Source organism: Bidens hawaiensis, unplaced genomic scaffold (genome assembly GCF_021521415.1).
Source record: "Bidens hawaiensis isolate Kalapana, Puna unplaced genomic scaffold, B.hawaiensis_p1.1 tig00000636_1, whole genome shotgun sequence".
In the NCBI taxonomy this organism is placed as follows: Eukaryota; Viridiplantae; Streptophyta; class Magnoliopsida; order Asterales; family Asteraceae; genus Bidens; species Bidens hawaiensis.
Window position 1 is genome coordinate 3,301,968 of NW_027491038.1, and position 23,910 is coordinate 3,325,877.

Below are 23,910 nucleotides of genomic sequence, written 5' to 3' on the forward strand. Positions count from 1 at the left end.
TATGGGATAAACTAAAGAAAAAACACAAATACCCTAACTAAGTAACTAATATTGACTATGATATTAAAAAAACAACAAAAACTGGGTATGGTGAGACTTGAACCTGCAACCTCTCAAAGAAAAAACAAGGGACATTCCACTAGACCAGTTTAGCCTTAATAGTATGGGTTCCAAGTATTAATTTTTATGGGGTCCTTACAAAATTTAATATACCGTCTCTAAGTAATTTTTAAAAAACATTGGTGTCCCGGGACCCCGATAGGAACTATGTGGGTCCGCCCATTGTGTCTAATTTCCTTAAACATGTAACAATATATGCAATACACTTTATCCGTTTTGACACTATATTCCAACCAATTTCGATGCTCTTGTGTGTACCAATTCTTATTAAAACGTCTTGCTTTACCACTAAAATATGTTTGTGGAAACTCATGCTCTGTTGGTTAACATGGACCTCTAAGCAAATAAGTTCGTCTAATTTTATCTTTTTGACATGGATGATAAGATGAAATTGGTTTCCTTTCCGAAGGATCCCACGGAAGGTCATTCAAATATATTCTTGAGGGTTGTTTACTACTTGAAGATGATGATTGAATGTTTGATGGTTCACTTGAGAAAAAACTTTTAATATTCATAATGCCTACAAATCAAATTTAAAAATCACTAATCTTCTAATTCAATTAACAACAACAACAACAAAATCATTCTTTCTAATTATTATTTTAGTAAATAAAGAAGAATAATTGAAGCAAAACATCAATTTATACCTTAACGTGATGACAAAAGTGAAGGAGAGATGGAGACTAGGTATTGAGAGGCGGCCGACGGTGGACTGTTGGTGATGTGGGGGGTTAGGGTTTGTATGTGTTAGATATTTTGGGTAATAAAGTAAAAAACCTAACTTAGCTGGGTAAAAAAGGGGGAGGGGGGAAAGATCATGTGTTGGTGTAGAGACTCGAACCCGGGTTAACAGGATTGAAAGGATGAGTGTTACCACCAGACTAGAGCTTCAAATTGTATATGGATTCACTCTCAAAATATATATGAGTTAACTCTCATAAATTATACCTATATTCTATATAAATTTTGAAACTTAGTGGGTTCTCATGAACCCGTAGGACCTATATAAATCCTCCCCTGGTTGCCACAAGTGATTAGATGTTACATATTTGTTAACTAAACAAGTTTTGCCTTTGAGCTATTTTAAACCGTTTATAAGACATGGGATATGTAAATTCCTGTAAATTGTGGTTTGCATAACTAAGGGCGTGTATGCTTCGCTGGAATGGAATGAAATTTGGATGGAACTGGAATTGATTTACATTTCTTAAGGTGTTCGGTTAGTTGGAAATGGAATCTTAATTCTATTTTGGTGTGCTCGGTTGACAAAGAAAAGGAATTGGAATTCAATTCATTCAAATTCATTTAAATAAAGGGATTCAAAAATCCTTTCAAAATGTGGAAGAATTCTAAGTAGATTCTTTGGAGTCTTTGGTCAGTCGACTAACATGGTCGCGTTTGGGTGTGTGCGCATTCGAGTAGACGCTCCGATTCGTAGCGCTTTCAAGTCGGCGCTCCGAGTCAGTTCGCGTTCGATTCGACGCCTCAGGTCAATTCGCATTCGGTTCGACACCCTGGGTCAGTTCACCTTTGGTTCAATGCTCTACGTCTAAGCACATGCAGTTTGAAGCTCCAGGTTAGCTCGCATTCGGTTCCACATTCTAGGTAATTTAACGTTTGGTTCAATGCTCCGCGTCAAAGTGCTCTCGGTTTGACGATCCATGTCAATTTGCGTGCAGTTCGGCGCCCTCGTCAGTTCAGTTCGACGTTCCAGATTAGATTGCGTTCGGTTTGACGTTCTGGTAAGTTCGTGTTCGGTTCGAAGCTCCAGGTCAGTTCGGTTCGACACTCCGTGTTAGTTCACGTTCGGTTCCACGCTCCGCGCCAAAGTGTGTTCGGTTCAAATGTTGACCCAAATGCGACATGTATCACTCGAACATGACCTAAACACGTTACCAAACGTCGACCCTAATGAGACCCGATTCGTCGACCCAAAGGCGTTTCTAAGCGTCAACCGGGAAACATTCGGATCGTCGACCTCGACCCTAATGTAGACCGTAAACCGTAGACCCGAACGAGACACGAAACGTAAACCCGACCCGTAGACTCGGTCCATCGACTCTAACGTGACCGGAATGTTAACCAGAACGCGACTCGGGTTTTTGACCTGAATGTGGTGAGGTTGGCTACATATGCGGTGGTGTTGTGGTGATAAATTTCAATTCATTTGTCAAACGAACACATCAAGAATGAAATAGGATTTCAGTTGCCTCCAATTCCAGTTCCTACTGGAACGTTCAGATTCCAAATCCAATTCTTTCCAATTCAAATCCTATACATATTACAATTCTAATTCCATTATGTGAAACGAAGACGAACTTTTAATTCCAAGGCGATATTTTTCTTTTAATTCCGCCCTGTTCACACTTTCTGGCCCACGTGATCCATCAAGTCAACCCACTTTAAGCCCAGTTAAACTTAATTTGCTCAATTAATTGGTAGTTTATGAGCCCAACTTTTTGTTAGCTGTGACCCAAGCAATATCAGTTTGATTCTTCGGTCTCACGTGATCTATCCAGCTCAACTTTGGTTAACTTTGTGTTAATTGATATTCATTTAACTAATTAATCACTAACCTACCCTTACTAAAAACAGGTGTCCGCTTCAAGTTGTCACAACACCAAAAGAAATGGTTTTGGATAGGTCAACCCATCCTGTTTAATAAAACAAGTTAATTCAGACACGACACATGTAATAAATGGATGAACACGAGCATGACTCGTTTAATAAATGGGTTAGCATATTAACCCGTTTTAAGAATTTCAAAAAAGTCAATATTTAGATTTTAGAAGTGTTATTTGGGTTCAAATTTAATGTTAAAATTTTCTTATTATTCCGTCTAACCATTGATTATTAAAACTAAAGGTAACTTTTCATATAGAAATATTTATCACCTCTTAATTCTTTAAACTTTGTATACCTGTTCTAACTTCTGACCGTATCTTCTTCCATCCTTCTCGTTCACTCCTTATCTTAATCTTAACAAATAAAATTAAGTTTGTTAATTGAAAATGAGATATTAAGAAACAACACACGATAAAAGAACACCAATTACAATAATAATAAAATAAAAAAAATGTTCGTTGAGTTTTGGGTAATTGATTAATTATTTTGTTACTAAGAAAATAGTTATTTTTCATATTCATAAATTAATCTCCTTGACACCTTATTTCAATCTAAGTATATTAAATTATACTTAGTTGTTATTTTCTATGTTTTATATTTGTTTTTAAATCTATTATAATTTCACATTCTATATAAAATCATTCAATTAATAAATCTAGGCTAATAATTTTACACCTCATTGCAGCGTAGAGTTTTAATAGTAGTTTTATGACAACATCTAATATTCAATAATATGTATGTAAACCGTAAAATCAATGCACTTATAACATAGTTAATATACAATATGGTTGATAACCACAAAAATCCTCTCTACTAAAGCGAACAAAAACAATGGCTTGAATATAGAACAAAACTAAGATTTTAGTTAAAATGGGAAATAAGATGAATCATAAAAGTAAATGAATGACGGCCGGATAGGGTGGCGGTGGCCGCATGCCACCTTGTCTAGGCGCTGCCACCTTGTCTAGGGTTTTCCTCAAGTGACGGCTAGAGTTTGGTTATTTGAGTGTGGCGTGGTGAAGACGGTATGAAGCTTACGCCGGCTCTGATACCAGCTAAAAAGGTAAAGACTTTATTGATTATTTCCTAATAACGAATTACAATAGACAGAGAAACGAAATACAAATCATAAAAACCTAAGATGGGTTCGTGAGCTCACATAGTCACACTCATAACAAACCTAAGATGAGCTCTAACTAATAACAATATAGTACAATACTTGCCACTAAACCACCATGGGTCTCTCTCAAATGAGTGGGAAGATTCAAATAAGTGTATTATGGATGTTCAATCAATCCACACGTAATGAAAAGTTTAGAACCATGAATGACTATGGGTGCAAATCCAACCCAAATGGGTTGTTTTGGGTTAAGATGGATAAACTTTAAAAGTAAAATGGGTTAGGATGGATCATAAAAATTCTATAACTGGGTCAGGATGGGTTGGAAATATACAAGTGAGTTTCATTTATAGGTTAAAATGGGTCAAAACAAAATATCTAAGTTATCCAAAATTTATCTATTTCAAAATACCCAAACTATCATGTGCGAAACAAAACTCATCCGAAACCCAAAAAACGATCAAAACGAAACAAAAACCCCGAACTGACTAAAAAGAAACTGAACCGAAATTGAAAAACGACCAAAACAAAAAAAAAACGAAATGAAACCGAAAAACTGACAAAATCGAAACAAAAAAAGTGAAATGCAACCGAAAAGCTAACCAAAACTAAACAAAAACACCGAATCGACCAAACCGAAACAAAACTGAATCGAAATAGAAAACTGACCATAACGAAACAAAAAAACCGATATGAAACCGAAAAGTTGACCAAAACGAAACAAAAAAAAGCGAAATGCAACTGAAAAGCGGACCAAAACAAAACAAAAACACTGAACCGACCAAAATGAAACAAAAAAACCGATATGAAATCGAAAAGTTGACCAAAATGAAACAAAAAAAAGGCGAAATGCAACTGAAAAGCGGACCAAAACAAAACAAAAACACCGAACCAACCAAAACGAAACAAAAACACCGAATCGACCGAAACAAAACAAACAAACCAAAATGAAACTGAACCGAAATTGAAAAACGACCAAAACGAAACAAAAAAAAAAAGCGAAATGCAACTGAAACCTGACCAAAACAAAACAAAAACACTGAACCGACCAAAGCGAAACAAACAAACCGAAACGAAACTAAACCGAATAGAAAAACGACCGAAACGAAACAAAAAAACCGAATTGAAACTGAAAAACTGACCAAATTGAAACATAAAAAACTAAATGCAATTTAAAAACCGAAACCGAACCGAACCGAAAAACTCAAAATTGAACCGGAACAAAAAGTTTTTTTTTTATGAACGAGGAGGATGGGGGAAACATTTTAGTTATTTTACATTTTGCGTTTTTTATTTATATTTTGAGTTATTATTTTTTTAATAGTTTTTTTGAATATTTTTTTGAGGGGTTTTTAAAACCCTTTGTATGTCAACATTCACTTGGGTCAAGATGAGTTAGTTTTATACATCTTGACCAATATCCATCCTAACCCTCTATTTTAAAAATCCATCTTGACCCATACCCATCCTGACCTATCACCCGAATCCAACCCAACCCACTCCTATTGCCACCTCTACGATGAATCACATTAAATCTTGAGATACCAACTCTAGAAATTTTACATTAGAAATTTCATTTTGTATTCACTTAATTACTATTTATCGGCGATAAATTATTGGGTTAAATAACAAAAAAATGACTTCAACAAATGCCCTTATTAATAAAAAAAAGGTGTTAGCTTCAAGTTGCCACGACACGAAAAGAACCAAGTTTTAGGTCGGTCAACACATTCTGTTTTATAAAACATGCTAATCTAAACATGACACGTTCAATAAATATATTAACACAGACACGGTTCATTTAATCAATGGATTAACATATTACCCGTTCAAGTGATTTAAATAAAGTTTATATTTAGACTTCAGAAGTATTATTTGAAATGCTTTAGTGTTTAAAGTTTATCTTCAGTTTTTAGGCTACTGTTGATTATTATATTCAAAGTTAACTTTTCATATAGAAATATTTATTAACTCTTAATTCTTTGAACTTCATACATTAATTTTACACTTTTACCTAGCTATAAGGCGTTAGTTATATCTCATATTCTTAAATAAATCTTAATAAATAATATAACCTATCAACCCGAAAACAAACAACTAGATACTTGTTAACTTTGCATTCCGATATGATTGACACCACTAAATTGAACACCCCCTAATTGTCCCCACTCAACCCGTCAATAACGTTTATGTGGATTTTTTTTATTTGAATATTCAAAAGTGAAGTCTTGGCAGCTAAGAAAAACAAAAGTATCCTTTGATTGTGATTGATAACATAAAAGTTTGTGAGTGATAAGTTTAACTTCTTTAGTTTCTTTTTGTCTCAAATTTGACATTTCTACCTTTCTTTTTCCTTATGACTACGACAACTCGTTGAATAAACATTTTTTTTAATAGTTTTACTACCATTGACCATATGCTGTGAAAATGTTTAATGAAGAAAATACAATCTTTTGCAGGTGAGATGTATGAAATCATATAACAAAAAATATATACTACAAAACAGAATGGTTCCTTCAATCTTGTCATTTCAAGACAATGACGATCCAGTGATCACTAAAAGTCTAAGCTGATAACCGTACCGTGTAAACCTATCCGGGTTATACCTCGTTGGTCCTGACTCGACCGGTATGGACCCGACTATGCACAACTCTAATCACAACGTTTCGAGATCTCCAATTAACTTGTCCCACTCATGTTCATTAGTCCTTGATTTCTTCCAACAATATACCTTTATACACCCTAGTCCCAAAATCACCAAAACCATAATTACCATACCTATTCCTGAAAAGAAAAAAAAATCAAAATAATAACCTATACTTTTAAAATCAATGACAAAAGACTTTTGACTTTGACTTCAAAAGTCAACCAAAGTCACCATTTGTAACCGGACCAGAAATCAAATCAAACCGGTCCACTTGTCAACCCGGTTTGTCTGGTCCGATTTTGAAAACATTTGTTGAGACTTTACCTCCAACTACAGATTCGACACCGAACACTCGCTTCTCTTCCGCAAAATCCATAACACCCGCAGAATCCCAAGTCAAATCGAGCCCGAAACTGTCATCCGACACGTAAGAACAATAAGAAAACGGAATCAAAACAGTTTTTACAGCCTCACAAGAACCGGACAAATCTAAAGACGAGTCAAGAACATAAACATGGTGTTTACGATCACTCAAACACGGCACCGGCTCCAACGAGCCCGAAAGACCAATCGGGCAATTCCAATACGTGTAGTTCTTAACCAAATGATAATACCGAAAAGGCGTAATATCAAGATCAAGATTCAAGAACACTTGAAAAACACAGTCTTTCGGGTCGAATAAGGTGAGCTTCTTGGGTTCATTGGAGATTGATTTAACACCCAGTTCACCATAACCTTTGAATTTGATCATTGTTTGATTGTTTTTGCAGAAGGAGTTGACTTTGAATGGGAATTGATTATGGGGTTTATCATGATTGCATATATTGGAGGCGAATTTGCCATCAAGAAGTTGGATGAATAATGTGAAGATGAAGAAGATGGGCATGAAGAAGTTGCAGGCTGCCATTGAAGTATTAAGTTTGTGGGTGTGTGTTTATGTTAATGGCTAATGGCAGATGGTTTCACGTCGTTGTAGGTAAGACAGAGTCAAGAAGACAAGAACCAGGTACTACTTGTGATGCATGGAGTACAAGTGATTGTATAATGATTCTAGAATCAACAAATTTGTGGGGTTATTTAGTGTCAAACTTAAAACATCATAAATAGAGGAAAAGGGTGTTATTTTTCGATTAATTATAGTTGACCACTATTTAGAAAATTAAAAAAGCCTCCTTGCATTAATTATAAGGTAGCAAGTAGAAGCCGGCTATATCCCACAATTATTTGTTATAATAAAGTATAATGATTTATTGGATAGAATTTTAGGTGGAGCAAGTTTAGAGTTTATGTGTTCGTTTAATATAAAGTAAAATATATGTTATGTCGTTGACATGTAGGAATAAAGCTCTCATTAATCTCCTACCCATTAGAGAAATTACGCCCTTCGGGCCTCAAGCCCTCCTAAAACACCCTCTAACCTTGGTTGTACTGGTGGCTAAGAAATTGTTGGTGAGGTGGCTAAGAAATTGTTGGTGAGGTGACTGAGGCGCCATCCCATAACACCTAGTGTTAACGTATACGTGTTACGTGAAATGTGAAATGGACAAGTAGGTGCGATATAAGTATCCCAAAGTAATCGGACTTTCACATTTCACATTCACATGAATGTGATAGGCTATGTGTTATAAAATGTGTGAGTTGTGAGGTTTGAAAAAATGCAAATCGCGCCATGTGACTTATGTAAGCCACCACATTAGCTAAAAGGATGTATTATGTTTATGGTGGGTGAAATGTGAACGTAGTTATGGGGGGTGAGATGGAGATGTGTAATTTGTATAATAGTTTTGTTTTAAAAAAAAAACATTGTTGGTACTCTTGCGCCCATGAAACCAGTGGCAACACCCTTTCACTTTTGTTATGTTATGATGATTGACACCCACACTGTCAACAATTAAGATAACCAAAATGCTCGTGTCACGCGTTGCTACGGTCAACGAATTATTCACACTTGAAAGCCAAGCTTATAACTTAGATCGGCAAGGAAATAACTACGTAGACACGAATTTAAATCTATATGTTTCAGCTTGGTAAATATGATAAAAAAAATTAGAATTACATATATACACCAATTTCTGTTATCAAGGAAATTTATATACAGTGAAATTCATCATAAGTGTAATATTTGGTTAAAATTCACACCACAATATTATTGTTTCATTTATCTATGATTGTTAATTAAGATCATATGCCTTATTTGATCAATGTAGCCATTGGTGACATGGCTGCTTATGCTAAAGCAAGAAGGATAAAGGCATTTCCTGGTTCATCAAAGGTGTTAGAATGAGTAGTGTGTCGCGCTAAGTGTGATTTTTGTAACACGGAATTAGTGGGTCCACAAATGGAAAACCTGAGCCGAATAAGAGTTGAATTGTTGTATCATCATGGATGAAATTCGTCAACTTGAAAAAAGAGCTGCTAGGGGTGTGGGGGTTTTTTCCAATCGGCAAACCATAGGATTTAGGTGTTAGTATGGTGTTACTTCCCTGAGGTCAAGGGTTTGAGCCACGTCGAAAACGAATTTGGTGTAATTTAATCATTAAAAAAATGAGACGCGTATAAGTTTTATGATGCAGTAACTCATAAACATAGGAGATGATCGTAATCAAAGAGTATGTTGGAAGAAGTAAACACAAGTTTCCCATGTCCGACACATCACTTTCTCCACAAACGTCCACCTCAGCATGTCACAAGATTTCAAATCACGCTAAAAGCCTTCAATTTTTCTACAACACGTAACCTTTACAAATATCCACTCCACACTCAACATCATCACCTATATTTACAGATCACTTTATAACAATGTTTTTATATATATTTCAAATATATATAAACAAATTATTATTTTATATTTTTTTCATACACGAACTAAAATAATAGAAGTTCCAAAAGATGATAAAGAAATTCAATAAACTATATACATTAAAAAATGCAATGAATTAAACCTAGGGGATATTTTCTCACAATGTCATCCCACTTTCTCAACGGAACCCATATCTCAGAAGTAGGTTTTGAGAATAATGGAAATGTTAAGGCCCACATCACATCATTCACAAGTCCTCCTATCCAACGGACCTTGTCTATTGACTTGAAGGCCACAACCAGCACACATGTGTTTCTTCCTTTGACACATAGTGTGTGCACTAAACTCTAGAGACGAAACCGATCCAACAATGAAATTAAAAATAGAAATGCAGAAACTTTATACATCCTTTTAAACTTGTTAATGCCTTAATAGAACATGGATCTTTCTCTCATATATCAAAATTTCAAAATCTAAAAGTAAAATATACATAAGAAACTAATATAGAAGTAGAATTGCTGAAACATTCGGATGTGCACTTTTGACTAATAATGCCGAGAATTCATAATATCCAAAGAACATGTATGTAAAAATGGCATTTATGCCCTCTTAAATAAAACAATAATAGACCTATATTTTTTGTTAGTTTAATTTAGTAATGAAAGGAGGAGTTTTCCAAATTTATAAAATTTGAACGATATTATTTCACAATTTTGTTGGTGCAGAGAATTTTTAGCATGCTTCTTTCCTTTATATCTTAGATGTTCAATTTGTACAATAGAAAAATATATATAACCACCAAAATGGATAACAAAAACTTGGGAATCTTCATCCTCATAGCAACAACAATGGCTCTAGCCACAAGGGCTCGAGCAAGTAATGATCTACTAATAGAGCAGGATAAAGTTTCCCTAAAAGCAGGTATGAAGCATACGGTCGGAGAAGAAAAAGGATGGACCGTGGGTGTGGATTACAAGGCTTGGGCGGCTTCACAGAAATTCAGGGCTTATGACATATTGTGTATATATATTATTATCCTTTATTCATACATGATTAATTTGTTGGTTTTTGATATATCTTTGTGTAGGCTTTTATTCTTCAAACTAGTAAGCTAACTAATTAAATTACGTTGTCACTGTAGATTTCGCATTCGATCCGAAAAAACATAATATATACTACGTAAAAGCGAAGCAGTTTGAAGAATGTTCTACAGTCGACCCTATATATTCTTCTACTGATAGTGATAATGGAAAAATATCTTAAGTTTACCTATGGGAGGGGATCATTTTTATATTAGTGGCGTTGGAGATGATTGTAAGAATGGCATGAAGTTACACATTACGGCCAATGAAGAATTAAAGTTTGAGTAGTTATATATTTAACCTATTGGTTTTAGTTTTTTGTAACACCTGTCAAAATTTCATCCCAAAATGTTAACCTTTTAAAGTTGAAGGACCAAAGTGTGAAACCCAACATAAGAAGCGGACGTGGATATATAGTGTCACACCCTCAAAATCGACTAACGGAGTTTCACCATCAGAGTGTGTGAACTAACAGAATCGGAATCATTAGTTATATCAAACACCACAGTTAAAGTTTTTAAAAACAACCAAGACATCAAGTCTTAAGTAAAAATGCGAAAGCGTAAACTGTAAAGCAAATAGTTGCGCCACACAGGACGACTTAAAGCAACAATTATCATGACCAAATTTAAAGAAAGATTAAAACAATAGAGTTCAGTGAATGCATGTCCTATACCGCTCGCATGCCTCGGCTACCTGAGATAAACATATTAAAAGTGTCAACACAGGGTTGGTGAGTTCACAGGTTTAAGTAATTTTAAGCGTTGCGTTTTAGCGTTACCAGATAGTGTTAAGTCAATATATATCAATAGATAGCTAACCTATCAAGCATGTATTACTAAGTGTTCGACACCGAATCTGACTGTTTATACGATTGCCTTGCCACCATGTCAATCACGACCATGGTAAATGTGTTAGCAAAAGTTACACCTACTCGACCTACAGTCGAGTTTAGAGTTGGGTGGGGTTTGTCAAACCCAGTAGTACTACTCAAAGGTGACTCGCTATTTTCCAAATATTAACCGGTTTGATGTTCAGAAGGACTTCGTTGGTTTGTTGCCACTTAGCCTTACAAGTGATATACAATGAGTAACAAAATCTAAATCGTTGGAGTATGTTATCTCCCCCTAATAAAAGCGTTAGAAGAGTAAAAGGGGCAGTGAAACTCACTGTTTGCGAAGTTATCAACAAAATTCTGAGAAAAGCGTGCGTCATAGAAATCCTCACTAGTTCTCTAAAAACAAGAATGAGATTTCTAAGTGTTTGAACTACGAGTGAGTCTCTAGACTCGACACATAAAAGTTATGCATGGGATGTGTTTGTGTTACGTTTGTGAAACAAGTGCGACTCGACAAACACGTTGGTGATAAGTCACATGTGTGAACAAGTATAGTGTTAAATGTTAATGTTACTATAGTACATTACCAATAAATTATCTCCCACAAGGGCAAATATGTCAAACACATAGCAAACATCGATCAATTTGTCACTTTTAATGTTAATTCAAGGAATAAAGCAGCTAAGTTACCGAGACAGATATTAACACGTCAAGATTCCTCTATTTCATAAATCATAACATGTAGATAAAATCACCAAAAATCATCACAGAAGAAAAAATGAGTTAGGTTTCTAAATATATTTTTATTACATACGGTTTTCTCACAATGAATAATACAACACAGTAAGCACACATCAGTCATTATCATGCGCAACAGAATGTTATTTGCTATTCCCGTTGCATGGCTAATCCAATTAATGCAAGGCCAATTGGGTTAGATTTCTCACTCAAATTATTAACTTCCAGAAGTGTAACCAACTCAATTGGTCTAGTCGTTTGTGAGATACACTAATCACAAAACAGCCTACCAGAAGGCTTCCCGAATCATACTTGCACAATGGATTTTTAAATTAATAAAAACTAACTTTCATACGTCCAAAAATTACAAAATTCGACTCTTTAGAAACTAAACTCGACCTACTACATCATAGAATCAATAATAACCTCAAAATACATCATTAGCATCGAGTTACACTCGTTTTAACATGCAATTATGAATCTGTCCAGCATCAGTTTTCATCAAAAACTCAACAAACTATTAACCTGTGAACTAACAATCATGCATACAACCCTAGCATATCAAGAATAAAATGTTTAACAATTAAGGTTTATGATTATCATGTTTAATCATGCAATTAATTGGTAGAATATATTAGATATATTGTTTAATTTACCTAGTTAGCCTCTTGGATCTTCAAAATAACTTGTAACACCTTGTATGTATGTGTGTGTGGGTTCGATCGATCAAGAGAGGGGATGGGGGGGGGGGGGGGCTTCCGTCGACCAAGAGAGGGATGGAGGGAAAGGTTAGGGTTTATTATTTTATGTTGTTTATATAATGATTAAATAATTACAAGTTACAACTAGCACCCTCAACTTTTATCTTGTGAAATTTTTGCATAACTTGTTTATTTTCTTCATGATATGAGGTTATACATGTAAGCACCAAGTAACACATAAAGTTAACATATAATTATATCAAATACTTGTTTATGATATTTATTATTTGTTAACCAACGGTTGAGTCGACTCGTGTGTGTTTCGGTGAAACTCCGAAAGACTACTTGTGTAATGATTGTCATGTGTTAGTTAACTCTAATTAAATGTAATTTGAAACGCGTTAACTGGAATGACATAGCTCATGTGATCTTGCGTTTGAATTAACGGAGTTCGGATTAACGGAGTTAACCTGAAATTGACGAGTGTCACATCATTCCCAAGTTGAAAGAAATTTTGTCCCGAAAATTTGTGTCATGTCGCGATGGCTGTCTGAAAAAGGAAAAAAATTTTCGTTTGACACATCATCCCCCTGTAGAAAGACATTTCGTTCCGAAATTTAATTCATACCTCCGGTGTTGTCTGACGGGTTATCGGTTTTCGCGGTTTTCGGTGCTTGTCAACCCTTCGAAAAGGTGAGGATACTTTTTCATCATTGATACTCGCGTTCCCATGTGAACTCTGGTCCACGTCTCGAGTTCCAACGAACTATAACAGTAGGAATCTTGCTGTGTTTGATTGTTTTGGTTTCCCAATCCAAAACTTCGACTGGTTCCTCGATGAAGCGTAACTGTTCATCAACTTGAAACTTGTCCAACGGGACTGCTAGTGTTTCGTCAGAAAGGCATTTCTTCAAGTTGGATACATGAAAAACATTGTGCACGCCACTGAGTCTGCTGGTAAATCCAATCTGTACGCTACCGGACCAATACGCTCAGCTATCCGGTATGGGCCAACGTATCGTGGATTGAGTTTGTTTCGCTTTCCAAAGTGAACTACACCTTTCCAAGGTGAGACTTTCAGTAAAACCTTGTTATCCACTTGGAATTCCAGAGGTTTTCGGCGCTTGTCGGCGTAACGTTTTTGGTGATCCCGTGCTGCTGCCATGCGATTTCGGATTTGGAGAATCTTTTCTGAGGTTTCGAGCACCAATTCTGGGCAAGTGATTTGGCTACCACCCACTTCTGCCCAGCAAAGAGGCGTCGACACTTTCGTCCGTACAACGCTTCAAACGGCGCTGCTTTAATACTGGTGTGGTAGCTGTTATTATACGAAAACTCTACCAAGGGTAAGTGAGGTTCCCAACTCTTTTCAAAATCCAACACGCATGCACGAAACATGTCTTCAAAGTCTGAATGGTGCGTTCACTTTGCCCATCCGTTTGAGGATGGTATGTTGTGCCATATCAAGGCCGGTGCCTAGTGCGTTCTGTAGTGACTTCCAAAAGTTTGAAGTGAAACGGAAATCTCGATCAGATATGATTGAGACAGGCACTCCATGCCTAGACACTACTTCTTTCATGTAGACGCGAGTCAGTCTTTCCATTTCTTCCGATTCATTGATCGCTAGGAAATGCGCAGACTTAGTCAACCGGTCAACGATCACCCGTATGGTATCGCACCCCGTCGGTGTTTTGTTTAAGCCTGTGATGAATTCCATGGAAATGTGTTCCCATTTCCATGTTGGGATTTCCAGTTGCTGTAACAAACCAGATGGTTTCTGATATTCCACCTTGACTCTTGCACATATTAGACATTTTCTCACGTAGGTGGCAATGTCGGCTTTCATGTTCGGCCACCAGTAAAGTACCTTTAGGTCATGGTACATTTTGTCTAATCCAGGGTGAATGGAATATCGGGATTTGTGTGCCTCATCCGTCACCAGATTTTTCAAGTCTCCGTAACGAGGGACCCAAATCCGGTTTTCGATATACCGAACCCCGTCCGATTTGGTTTCAAGTTGCTTATCCGTGCCCCGCATGAGTTCTGATGGGAGGTTTTATTCTTTCAAAGCTTCGAGTTGAGCATCACGAATCTGATCAGGTAAGTTGGCATGAATCGTGAGTTGTAATGCTCGCACCTGTCTAGGCTTAAGAGTTTACTTTCTGCTAAGAGCATCGACCACAACATTGTCCTTGCCAGGGTGGTACTTGATGGCACAATCATAATCTTTAAGTAGCTCGACCCAACGAAGCTGTCACATGTTCAACTCCTTTTGATCGTAGATATGTTGGAGACTCATGTGGTCGGTGTAAATGGTGAATTTGGTACCGTACAAATAATGTCTCCATATCTTAAGGGCAAACACCACAGCTCCGAGTTCCAAGTCATGGGTCGTATAGTTCTTCTCGTGTACTCGTAGTTGTCGAGAGGCATAGGCTATAACCTTCTCAAGTTGCATTAGCAGGCAGCCGAGACCCTGTATCGATGCATCACAATGTACTGCAAAATTCTCCTTTCTCTCGGGGAGGGCTAGGATAGGCGCGCTACAGAATTTTGATTTCAAAAGTTGGAAGGCAGACTCTTGCGCGTCACCCTAATTGTACTTAGTACCCTTGTGTTTCAGTGCGGTGAGGGGTTGAGAAATATTTAAAATCCCTCGATGAAACGTCTGTAGTAGCCAGCCAGTCCTAGGAATTGTCGCACCTCAGTCGGAGTCTTAGGTGCTTCCCAGTTTTTGATGGCCTCTACCTTTCCTGGATCGACATGGATACCACTCCATTGATCACATGTCCTAAGAAGTGAACCTCGCGAAGCAAAAATTCGCATTTCGAGAGCTTAGCGTACAATTGTTCCTTCTTTAGCAATTCCAGGATTAACCTCAGATGTTCTTCATGATCGGTCTTGTTCTTGGAGTATACGAGGATATCGTCAATGAAAACAATAACAAACTTGTCGAGGTACGCCTTGCATACTCTATTCATGAGGTCCATGAATACGACTGGTGCGTTGGTTAAGCCAAAAGGCATAACCGAAAACTCATAGTGACCGTACCGAGTTCTGAATGCCGTCTTTGAAGTGTCTTCTTCACGCACTCCTAATTGATGGTAACCAGATCTCGGATCGATTTTCGAGTACTAACTCGATCCTTGAAGCTGTTCGAAAAGATCATCAATTCGGGGTAGGGGATAACGGTTCTTTACCGTCACCTTGTTTAGTTCCCGGTAGTCGATGCACATGCGTAAAGTACCGTCTTTCTTTCGAACAAATAGAACAGGGTCTCCCCATGGTGATGAGCTGGGTCAGATAAAACCTTTATCCAACAAGTCCTGTAACTGAGTAGACAACTCCTGAAGCTCTGCTGGTGCAAGCCGATACGGGGCTCGTGCTATGGGTGCCGCACCGGGGGCTAAGTCGATTTGGAACTCGACTTGTCGAATGGGTGGGAGTCCTGGCAAATCTTCCGGGAAGACTTCGGGAAAATCTCGCAAAATTGGTATGTCTTCGATCCGCTTCTCTTCCGCGGGTTTCTCGATGACATGAGCTAAAATCGCCGGATGACCCTTTCGTAAGTTTTTCTGCGCCTTCATGAGGGTGATGATGCTGGTGGTCATGCCGTTCTTCTCGCCCTGTATCGAGATGATTTTGCTGGAAGGAGTAGTGATATGAACAATCTTGTCATGGAATATAGTCTCAGCTCTATTCTAGGATAGCCAGTCCATGCCGACAACAACGTCGAAACTACCAAGTGTAAAGGGTATGAGGTTGATATCGAAGGTATGACCTGACAATTTCAACTTACATCCCGCTAGTACATGTGTTGTTTCTATAGAATTACCGTCAACTAATTCAACAGGAAACTTAGCATCTAATGGTGTCGGAGTTAAGTCTAACAGATTACTAAAGGCTTTCGACACAAAACTCTTATCAGCTTCAATGTCAAACAAAATAGAAGCAAAACAGTCATTTACGGGAAACTTACCGATAACCACGTTCGGATCGTTGCGGGCCTGGCCCAATCCGATGACAAAACCTCTACCCTTATGTAACATTCGTTACTTTTCAAAACCGAAAACCTAATCCATTTTAAATTTTTTTCGTTTTAATTTCGTCTTTTTATAATGTATTCGTTAAACGGACCCGTTTCTTCATTTCAATGTATTTGTAATTTATCGTTCGATAATTTATTAATAATTCCGACTTTTATAGTCATTATTCATTTATTACTTATTTCGTTTGGTTCAATAACGAAACTCCAACTTCAAAAATGCCTACTTGAACGAGACCCGAACTATCCGGGTATAGTACGAAAAATAGCTAAGTTTATAGACTTTTACGTCGTTTTTGTAACATTCAAATGTTCAAGGTTAATTGGTAAATATAGTTTAAATTCAAGATTTAATAGAATATTAAAGTTCGGGGACCAAAACGTAAATAATTCAAATTATTATATTAAATAATAACATAATATTACCCACCCAGCCACCCTTTTCCCCTATCTCCCGTATTTCCGGCGGCCCAGCTCCGATTTTCCGGCGCCACTCCGGTGAGGCCATAAAACCCGCTTAAAACTCGTTTTGACCAAACTAAATCACGTGTTGACGTTTGGCCTGGACCAAAATACGTTATTGACCAGTTGTATCGCTATAATAACTCGTTATAAGGGTTAATCGAACCCATAATTGTCGATGAAACGGCCGGAATCCTTTAAAACCATTAACGATCAATTAACTCTCATAAGCTCCAGTTTGTAGTATAAATAAGACCTTAGGCTTCGTATAATCTCGCACCAACCTTCATACTCATCTATACCACTTTAAAACTTCTAAAAATTTCTGGCGAAAACCGAACTCCGGCTAGCTTGTTCTTCGTCATTCCGGCACCAAAATAGGTAAGTAAAATATTTTTTTTTTAATCCTTTAAACTCATCTAACAAAACCCCTAACAAAGATTAAGCAAACATGGAATGAATTAACAGATTTCAAACCTGGGGTTTTGTATGTTGAAGATGAAGTTGTGTATTAATATTTATATTTATTGTTTCTATCATAAGTTCAAAATAATAATCTGGTCTAGTAGTTAGAGCATGTATGTATAGACAGAAAGATCCGGGTTCGAACCCGGATCAGGCCACTTTTTGTTTTAATTTTCTTTTTAAACATTTCTCTTTTATGTATTAAACTAAGTAAAAGTTATAAAAATTATACAAATCAAATAAAATTTATAAAGTTAAATAAATTTAGTTTTAAATCATATTTATCATTTGCCACCTAAAAACTAATCTTTTTAACTCGTCAAGGCTCGTTTAAACTCGTAAAACATTTGTATATTATGCTTCGTTCGTTAAACTTTTAAAATTCGTTAACATATTCGTTATTCAAAATAAGATATATATCGTTAAACACCAATATTTCCATAACTTTTTAAAATATCCAAACTTAACATTAATATTGTAATTTGAATAATATTAAATTAATAAATTGTTAATAATCCGTTATAATACTATAATATCATGCCTTAAAATAATAAAAGATACAATAAAATAATGGATAATCCCTAAAACTAAGTTGTTCTAACTTTTATAATCCCGTTAGTTAGTCTTTAATTATTATATTTGTTTATGTATAGTTTGTGAGGTTCGATCGTTCATTTTCTTTAACGTGCTTTCGGTTGTCATTTCAAGTTTAGCTTTACTCTCAAAGGTGAGTTTCTCACACCCCCTTTTTAACGCTTTTACATATTTTGGGGGTAGCATATATATCCTATCAACATTACAATTTTGTTTTCTTATTATTTACAAACTACAATTCGTTCCATGGACTTGTGTGTTTATTTGCTTACTTGCTCAAAGATTACGTGCTCATGGTTTCCTTATTTAGTATGATCATATGCCCCCTATGCACTCAAGACCTCGATGTTATGAGTGGAATAGGGACCCCCGATCTGAGTACGTTGGTTGTTTTCAATGGAAAAGACACTTACTTGCGCTATTATTCGAGTACGTTGGTGCACAATCCCAACTAGAAAGGACCTTACTTGCTCATTTACACTTGTTCATGGAATTGTATGGTTTTTATGTACATATATCAAAACTTGTGTGAACTCACCAACTATTCAATTAGTTGACTTTATTTTATATATATGCTACAGGTACATTTATGCGAAGTTGAAACAGGAGGAAGATATTAGAACTTAGGGTATTTCAATAAATGGACAAGTTGTTAAATTGTTCTTATATTTTCCATGTATTTCATGTTACAAACTTGTGTACTTGATATTTAAATTAATTAATGATAATATTGTCACTTAATAGTGTCACATGTGTTTTGAGCAATCTGTACGTCACACTCAGGCGTTTCCGCTTTAGCCGCGGTGTTACACCTTAGTACCGCCTCCGTTGCCCTCATTTTGTTTCAGTTTAGGACAGTCCTTCCTGAAATGGCCCTCCTGACCACACTCAAAGCATCCTTTTGTTGCAGGCTGTTTAGGAGCACCCTTTACCGTGAGCTCTCCTCTACAATCCTTATCCTGATGACCCAATTTACCGCATTGTAGACACTTGATACGATCGCATGGGCCAGCATGGTGATAGTTACACTTGTTGCACTTTGGGTACTTTCCTGCATAGTTACTCAAACCCTGTTCGCCACCGTTGCTGTTGTTGGAACTCTGATTATTGAAGTTCTGAGTGAGTTCGGGTTTACGGTGGTGTTGTTGTTGTGGAGGGTTCGATGATGAGGACCTCGTGTTGTCAAGCTTCCTTTTTCCATTCCCCGAGTTGTTTTTGTTATCGTTTCTGGAGTTGTCAAGGGTTTTAGAGGTGAGACCTCTAGGTGGTAACGCACCTTGTGCCACTGCTTGATCCGTCAGCTTGTGGGCTATTCGAATCGCTTGCTGTATAGTGGTAGATTTGCAAAACGTCCTCATACCCTGAATCTGGGGCACTAAACCATCGATGTACATCTCAATTCTTTTACTTGGTGGATCTACCATCCGCGGGCACATCACCGCCAGTTCGTGAGAACGGGTGGTGTAGGCTTCAATTTCAGAGCCCACCATCTTCAAAGCCCAAAATTCTGACTCCAGCTTCGAGATCTCCTCTCTAGGACAATACTCTTCCTTCATCATGTTTTTGAATTATTCCTAGTTCATGGCATTCACCATTTCCAATCCTAGTATTTGCACATTGTAGTTCCACCAGGTGAGGGCTGAGTCTTGCAGCATTCCAGCAGCAAACTTGACCCTGTTGGCGGGTGGACAGTTGCACATTTCGAAGGCTGATTCCGCTTTCTCTACCCAGTGCAGGAACCTTATGGCTCCCTCCATGCCATTAACGAGTTGGGCTTACAATCCAAGAAATTCTTGAAGGTACGTACTCCGGCTTGGCCCCCACTTGATCTTGAACATGAGCTGCCACCGCATGGTCGTTCAGTAAGGCTTGGAGTTCTGCTGCGGTCATGTTGATGTTTCTGCGACCACGTCCAACGTTTCTCCTCAGGATCTTCTTCAAGATCCTCCTCCGGTTCTGCTGTGTTCGGAGCAATTTGTGCCACTAGTGTCACGCATTGCCTCTTGCATCATTAATCTCTTCATAGTCTCCGCTCCATCCCCTAGCAACCCAGTAACATTCGCTCTCTTCGAGTGCATGATGCCGATATCACGATCCAAACAGGAGGCGACAGCTGTGAAAGCGCGCTCCATCAGGAGTGTTAGGGGTGGTAGTGTGTTATAAGACATTGGACAGCCCGGGAGAGGTAGTGGGGGAACTTGCTCACGGTAAACAATCCATTCGATCAAACTTGGGAAGCAATTCCAGTTACCGTTGCACTCGTAAACGTCCTCAGATGGGCGGTGCCTCTTCGGTGTGGGGGCTGCTAGTGTTGGGACTGCTCGAGGTGGTGATGGGTTGGGAAGATGCGATTCCTTTCTTGGAGCGTGGGACACCGGGTCGGATGATGATGATGGCGTTGACATCCCTATAGGATAAGTCGTGCATGGTTTACGCGTGTATGAGTGAATGAGGAAAAGAAATAAAGATAGTGAACAGTAAAATATATATCATATATATACACTTATATGCAGTGCGTAAGATCATAACTAATGGGTCGTTGCGGTTATAGTCTAGTATGAATGCAATTCTAGTTCCCTATAACCAATGGCCCTGATACCAATCTGTCACACCCTCAAAATCCACTAACGGAGTTTTACCGTTAGAGGGTGTGAACTAACATGATCGGAATCATTAGTTATATCAAACACCATAGTTAAAGTTTTTAAAAACAACCAAGACATCAAGTCTTAAGTAAAAATACGGAAGCGTAAACTGTAAAGCAAATAGTTGCGCAACACACGACGACTTAGAGCAACAGTTATCATGACCAAATTTAAAGAAATATTAAAACAATAGAGTTCAGTGAATGCATGTCCTATACCGCTCGCCCGCCTCGGCTACCTGAGATAAACATACTAAAAGTGTCAACACAGGGTTGGTGAGTTCACAGGTTTAAGTAAGTTTAAGCTTTGCATTTTAGCGTTACCAGATAGTGTTAAGTTAATATATATCAATAGGTAGCTAACCTATCAAGCATGTATTACTAAGTGTTCGACACCGAAGCTGACTGTTTATACGATTGCCTTGCCACCATGTCAACCACGACCATGGTAAATGTGTTAGCCAAAATTACACCCACTCGACCTACAATCGAGTTTAGAGTTGGGTGGGGTTTGTCAAACTCAGTAGTACTACTCAAAGGTGACTCGCTATTTTCTAAATATTAACCGGTTCGATGTTCAGAAGGACTTGGTTGGTTTGTTTTCACTTAGCCTTACAAGTGATATATAATTAGTAACAAAATCTAAATCGTTGAAGTATGTTATCTCCCCCTAATAAAAACATTAGAAGAGTAAAAGGGGACGTGAAACTCACTGTTTGCGAAGTTATCTATAAAATTCTGAGAAAAGCGTACGTCAAAGAAATCCTCACTAGTGCTCTAAAAACAAGAATGAGATTTCTAAGTGTTTGAACTACGAGTGAGTCTCTAGACTCGACATATAAAAGTTAGCATGAGATGTGTTCGTGTTACGTTTGTGAAACAAGTGCGACTCGACAAACACGTTGGTGATAAGTTAAATGTGTGAACAAGTATAGTGTTAAATGTTACTATACTACATTACCAATAAATTATCTCCCACAAGGGCTAATATGTTAAACACATAGCAAACATTGACCAGTTAGTAACTTTTCATGTTAATTCAAGGAATAAAGCAGCTAAGTTACCGAGACATATCTTAGCACGTCAAGATTCCTCTATTTCATAAATCATAACATGTAGATAAAATCACCAAAAATATTACAGAAGAAAAACTGAGTTAGGTTTCTAGAAATATATTTATTACGTACGGTTTTCTCACAAAGATCAAAACAACACAGTAACCACACAACAGTCATTAACATGCGCAACATAATGTTTTTTGCTATTCCCGTTGCATGGCTAATCTAATTAATGCAAGGCCAATTGCGTTAGATTCCTCACTCAAATTATTAACTTCCATAAGTGGAACCAACTCAATTGGTCTTGTCGTTTGTGAGATACACTAATGATGGTCGGTTAATTTGTATATGTTTTAGTTCGTTTATTATTTAGTTTTAACTGTTTATTTTAGAACTATCGATACTTCATACATGTGTTATTGGATTTCAGGTCACAGGCGTTAAATTACTCATTTTGGACCTGTTGTGACACGTAATGAAGACCCGGGATGTCCAGCACGCGAAACAAGATGTTTAATGATTTTTGCTGGTGAGGAGACCCATCGCGATACGCGATGGGCTCCCTTGAAGACCCATAGCGTATCGCTATGGGGTGTTAATTATCTTTTACTTTCTGGTCCATCGCGATACGCGATGGACCGTTGAAGACCCCATCGCGTATCTCGATGGGTGGTGCAGACGGGTTTTTTTGTTTATAACTTCGTTTTCATCAACAAGACACCCTAACTCCGTTTTTACAACCAAGAGGCGATTTCCAGCAGTCCTATAGGCGATTTCTACCATCCTAGCTCGTGTGAAGATCCGTCATATGATTTCTATCATCCATATCGAAGATTCAATGATGTCTAGGCTCGGCTAATCTCCTAGAATCGCACCCGGGATGTATAGTTTGTAACTCTTAACAGTTTTTTCTCTTGTGATTAAGAATACTTATGTTTTGATTATTGATGATTGATATATGATTATTGATGTTTAGTATTTCTGTGTGTTCGGTCGGTTTAGGTTTACGTTGGTCTGAACGATTTGTTACCAGTTTCTAGATAATTATTCTTATAAATGTTTGGTTAGATTGAATACGATAAAACGTACAATTACCCTTAACCGAGTCATACTGGCAAGGACAGTTTGATAACCAGTGCCGTGTGTAAAGTAATTGTTGACGTCTAAGGTTTTGTCTGGTTGACCAGTTTTTAGTTAATCGTTAATAATAAATATGTTAGGTTGCATGAGATACTGTTTGGTTGTTTACTTGAATTCCCGGGTGTGATTTGCTTTGTTAACTGTTTACAACTCGCTTGTTCGTTTGTTGACTAGTTCTCTTAATTTAAATGTGTGATCAGCACTAAAACCATTCACTTCATAATATTAAACCTGTTACACGAATTGCAATGACCACATACTCCTTGTGATACGATACCCTACCTGCTCTATCTATTTAGAATAATTAGGTTTTTGATTGACTCAAACGACTGTCATCAAAATGGCGCCGTTGCTGGGGAGTTAGTGCGCTTAGTGTTTTTCGTGTTATTTGATTTTTGTGTTTATTTTTAATTTTAATTTTTGTTTTAATTTTGTTTTCAAATTTCAGTTTAAATTTTATTTATGTGTATTTTACGCGGGTTGTGTTAGTTGTGCAGATTACAGGTTTATGCACACTCGCCATTCGGGTCGACAGTCTCCGTTAATTTACGAGCCCGAAATCGAGAGGTGAGCTCGGCGGAACCGAGTACAAAACATAAATTCTAAGATGGAAGACCAAACCAGAACCAGAACCAAAACGGAAACCAGAACAAGAACAACAACCAAAACCAAGATCCACTCCCACAGAATAACCAGTTTCACCCAGATAACATACCTCTACCACTCAATTTCAATAACCAAAACGAGCAATATAACCAAAACGCCCAAAATAACTCAGCTCGTGCATCCAGAACCCGAAATCAAACCCGAAACCGAAACCTTAACCGAAAC

The 23,910-nt window shown here is 37.3% G+C and overlaps 1 protein-coding gene across 1 annotated transcript; it reads right to left on the bottom strand.

Moving 5' to 3' along the window:
* Positions 1-6,521: 6,521 nt before the first annotated feature.
* LOC143528992 (putative RING-H2 finger protein ATL21A) lies at positions 6,522-7,419 on the bottom strand. The gene is made up of 2 exons (XM_077024886.1): positions 6,837-7,419; positions 6,522-6,649 (listed from the first exon to the last, which is right to left on the bottom strand). Exons 1-2 carry the CDS (start codon positions 7,417-7,419, stop codon positions 6,522-6,524), a joined length of 711 nt encoding a protein of 236 aa, XP_076881001.1.
* Positions 7,420-23,910: the final 16,491 nt, after the last annotated feature.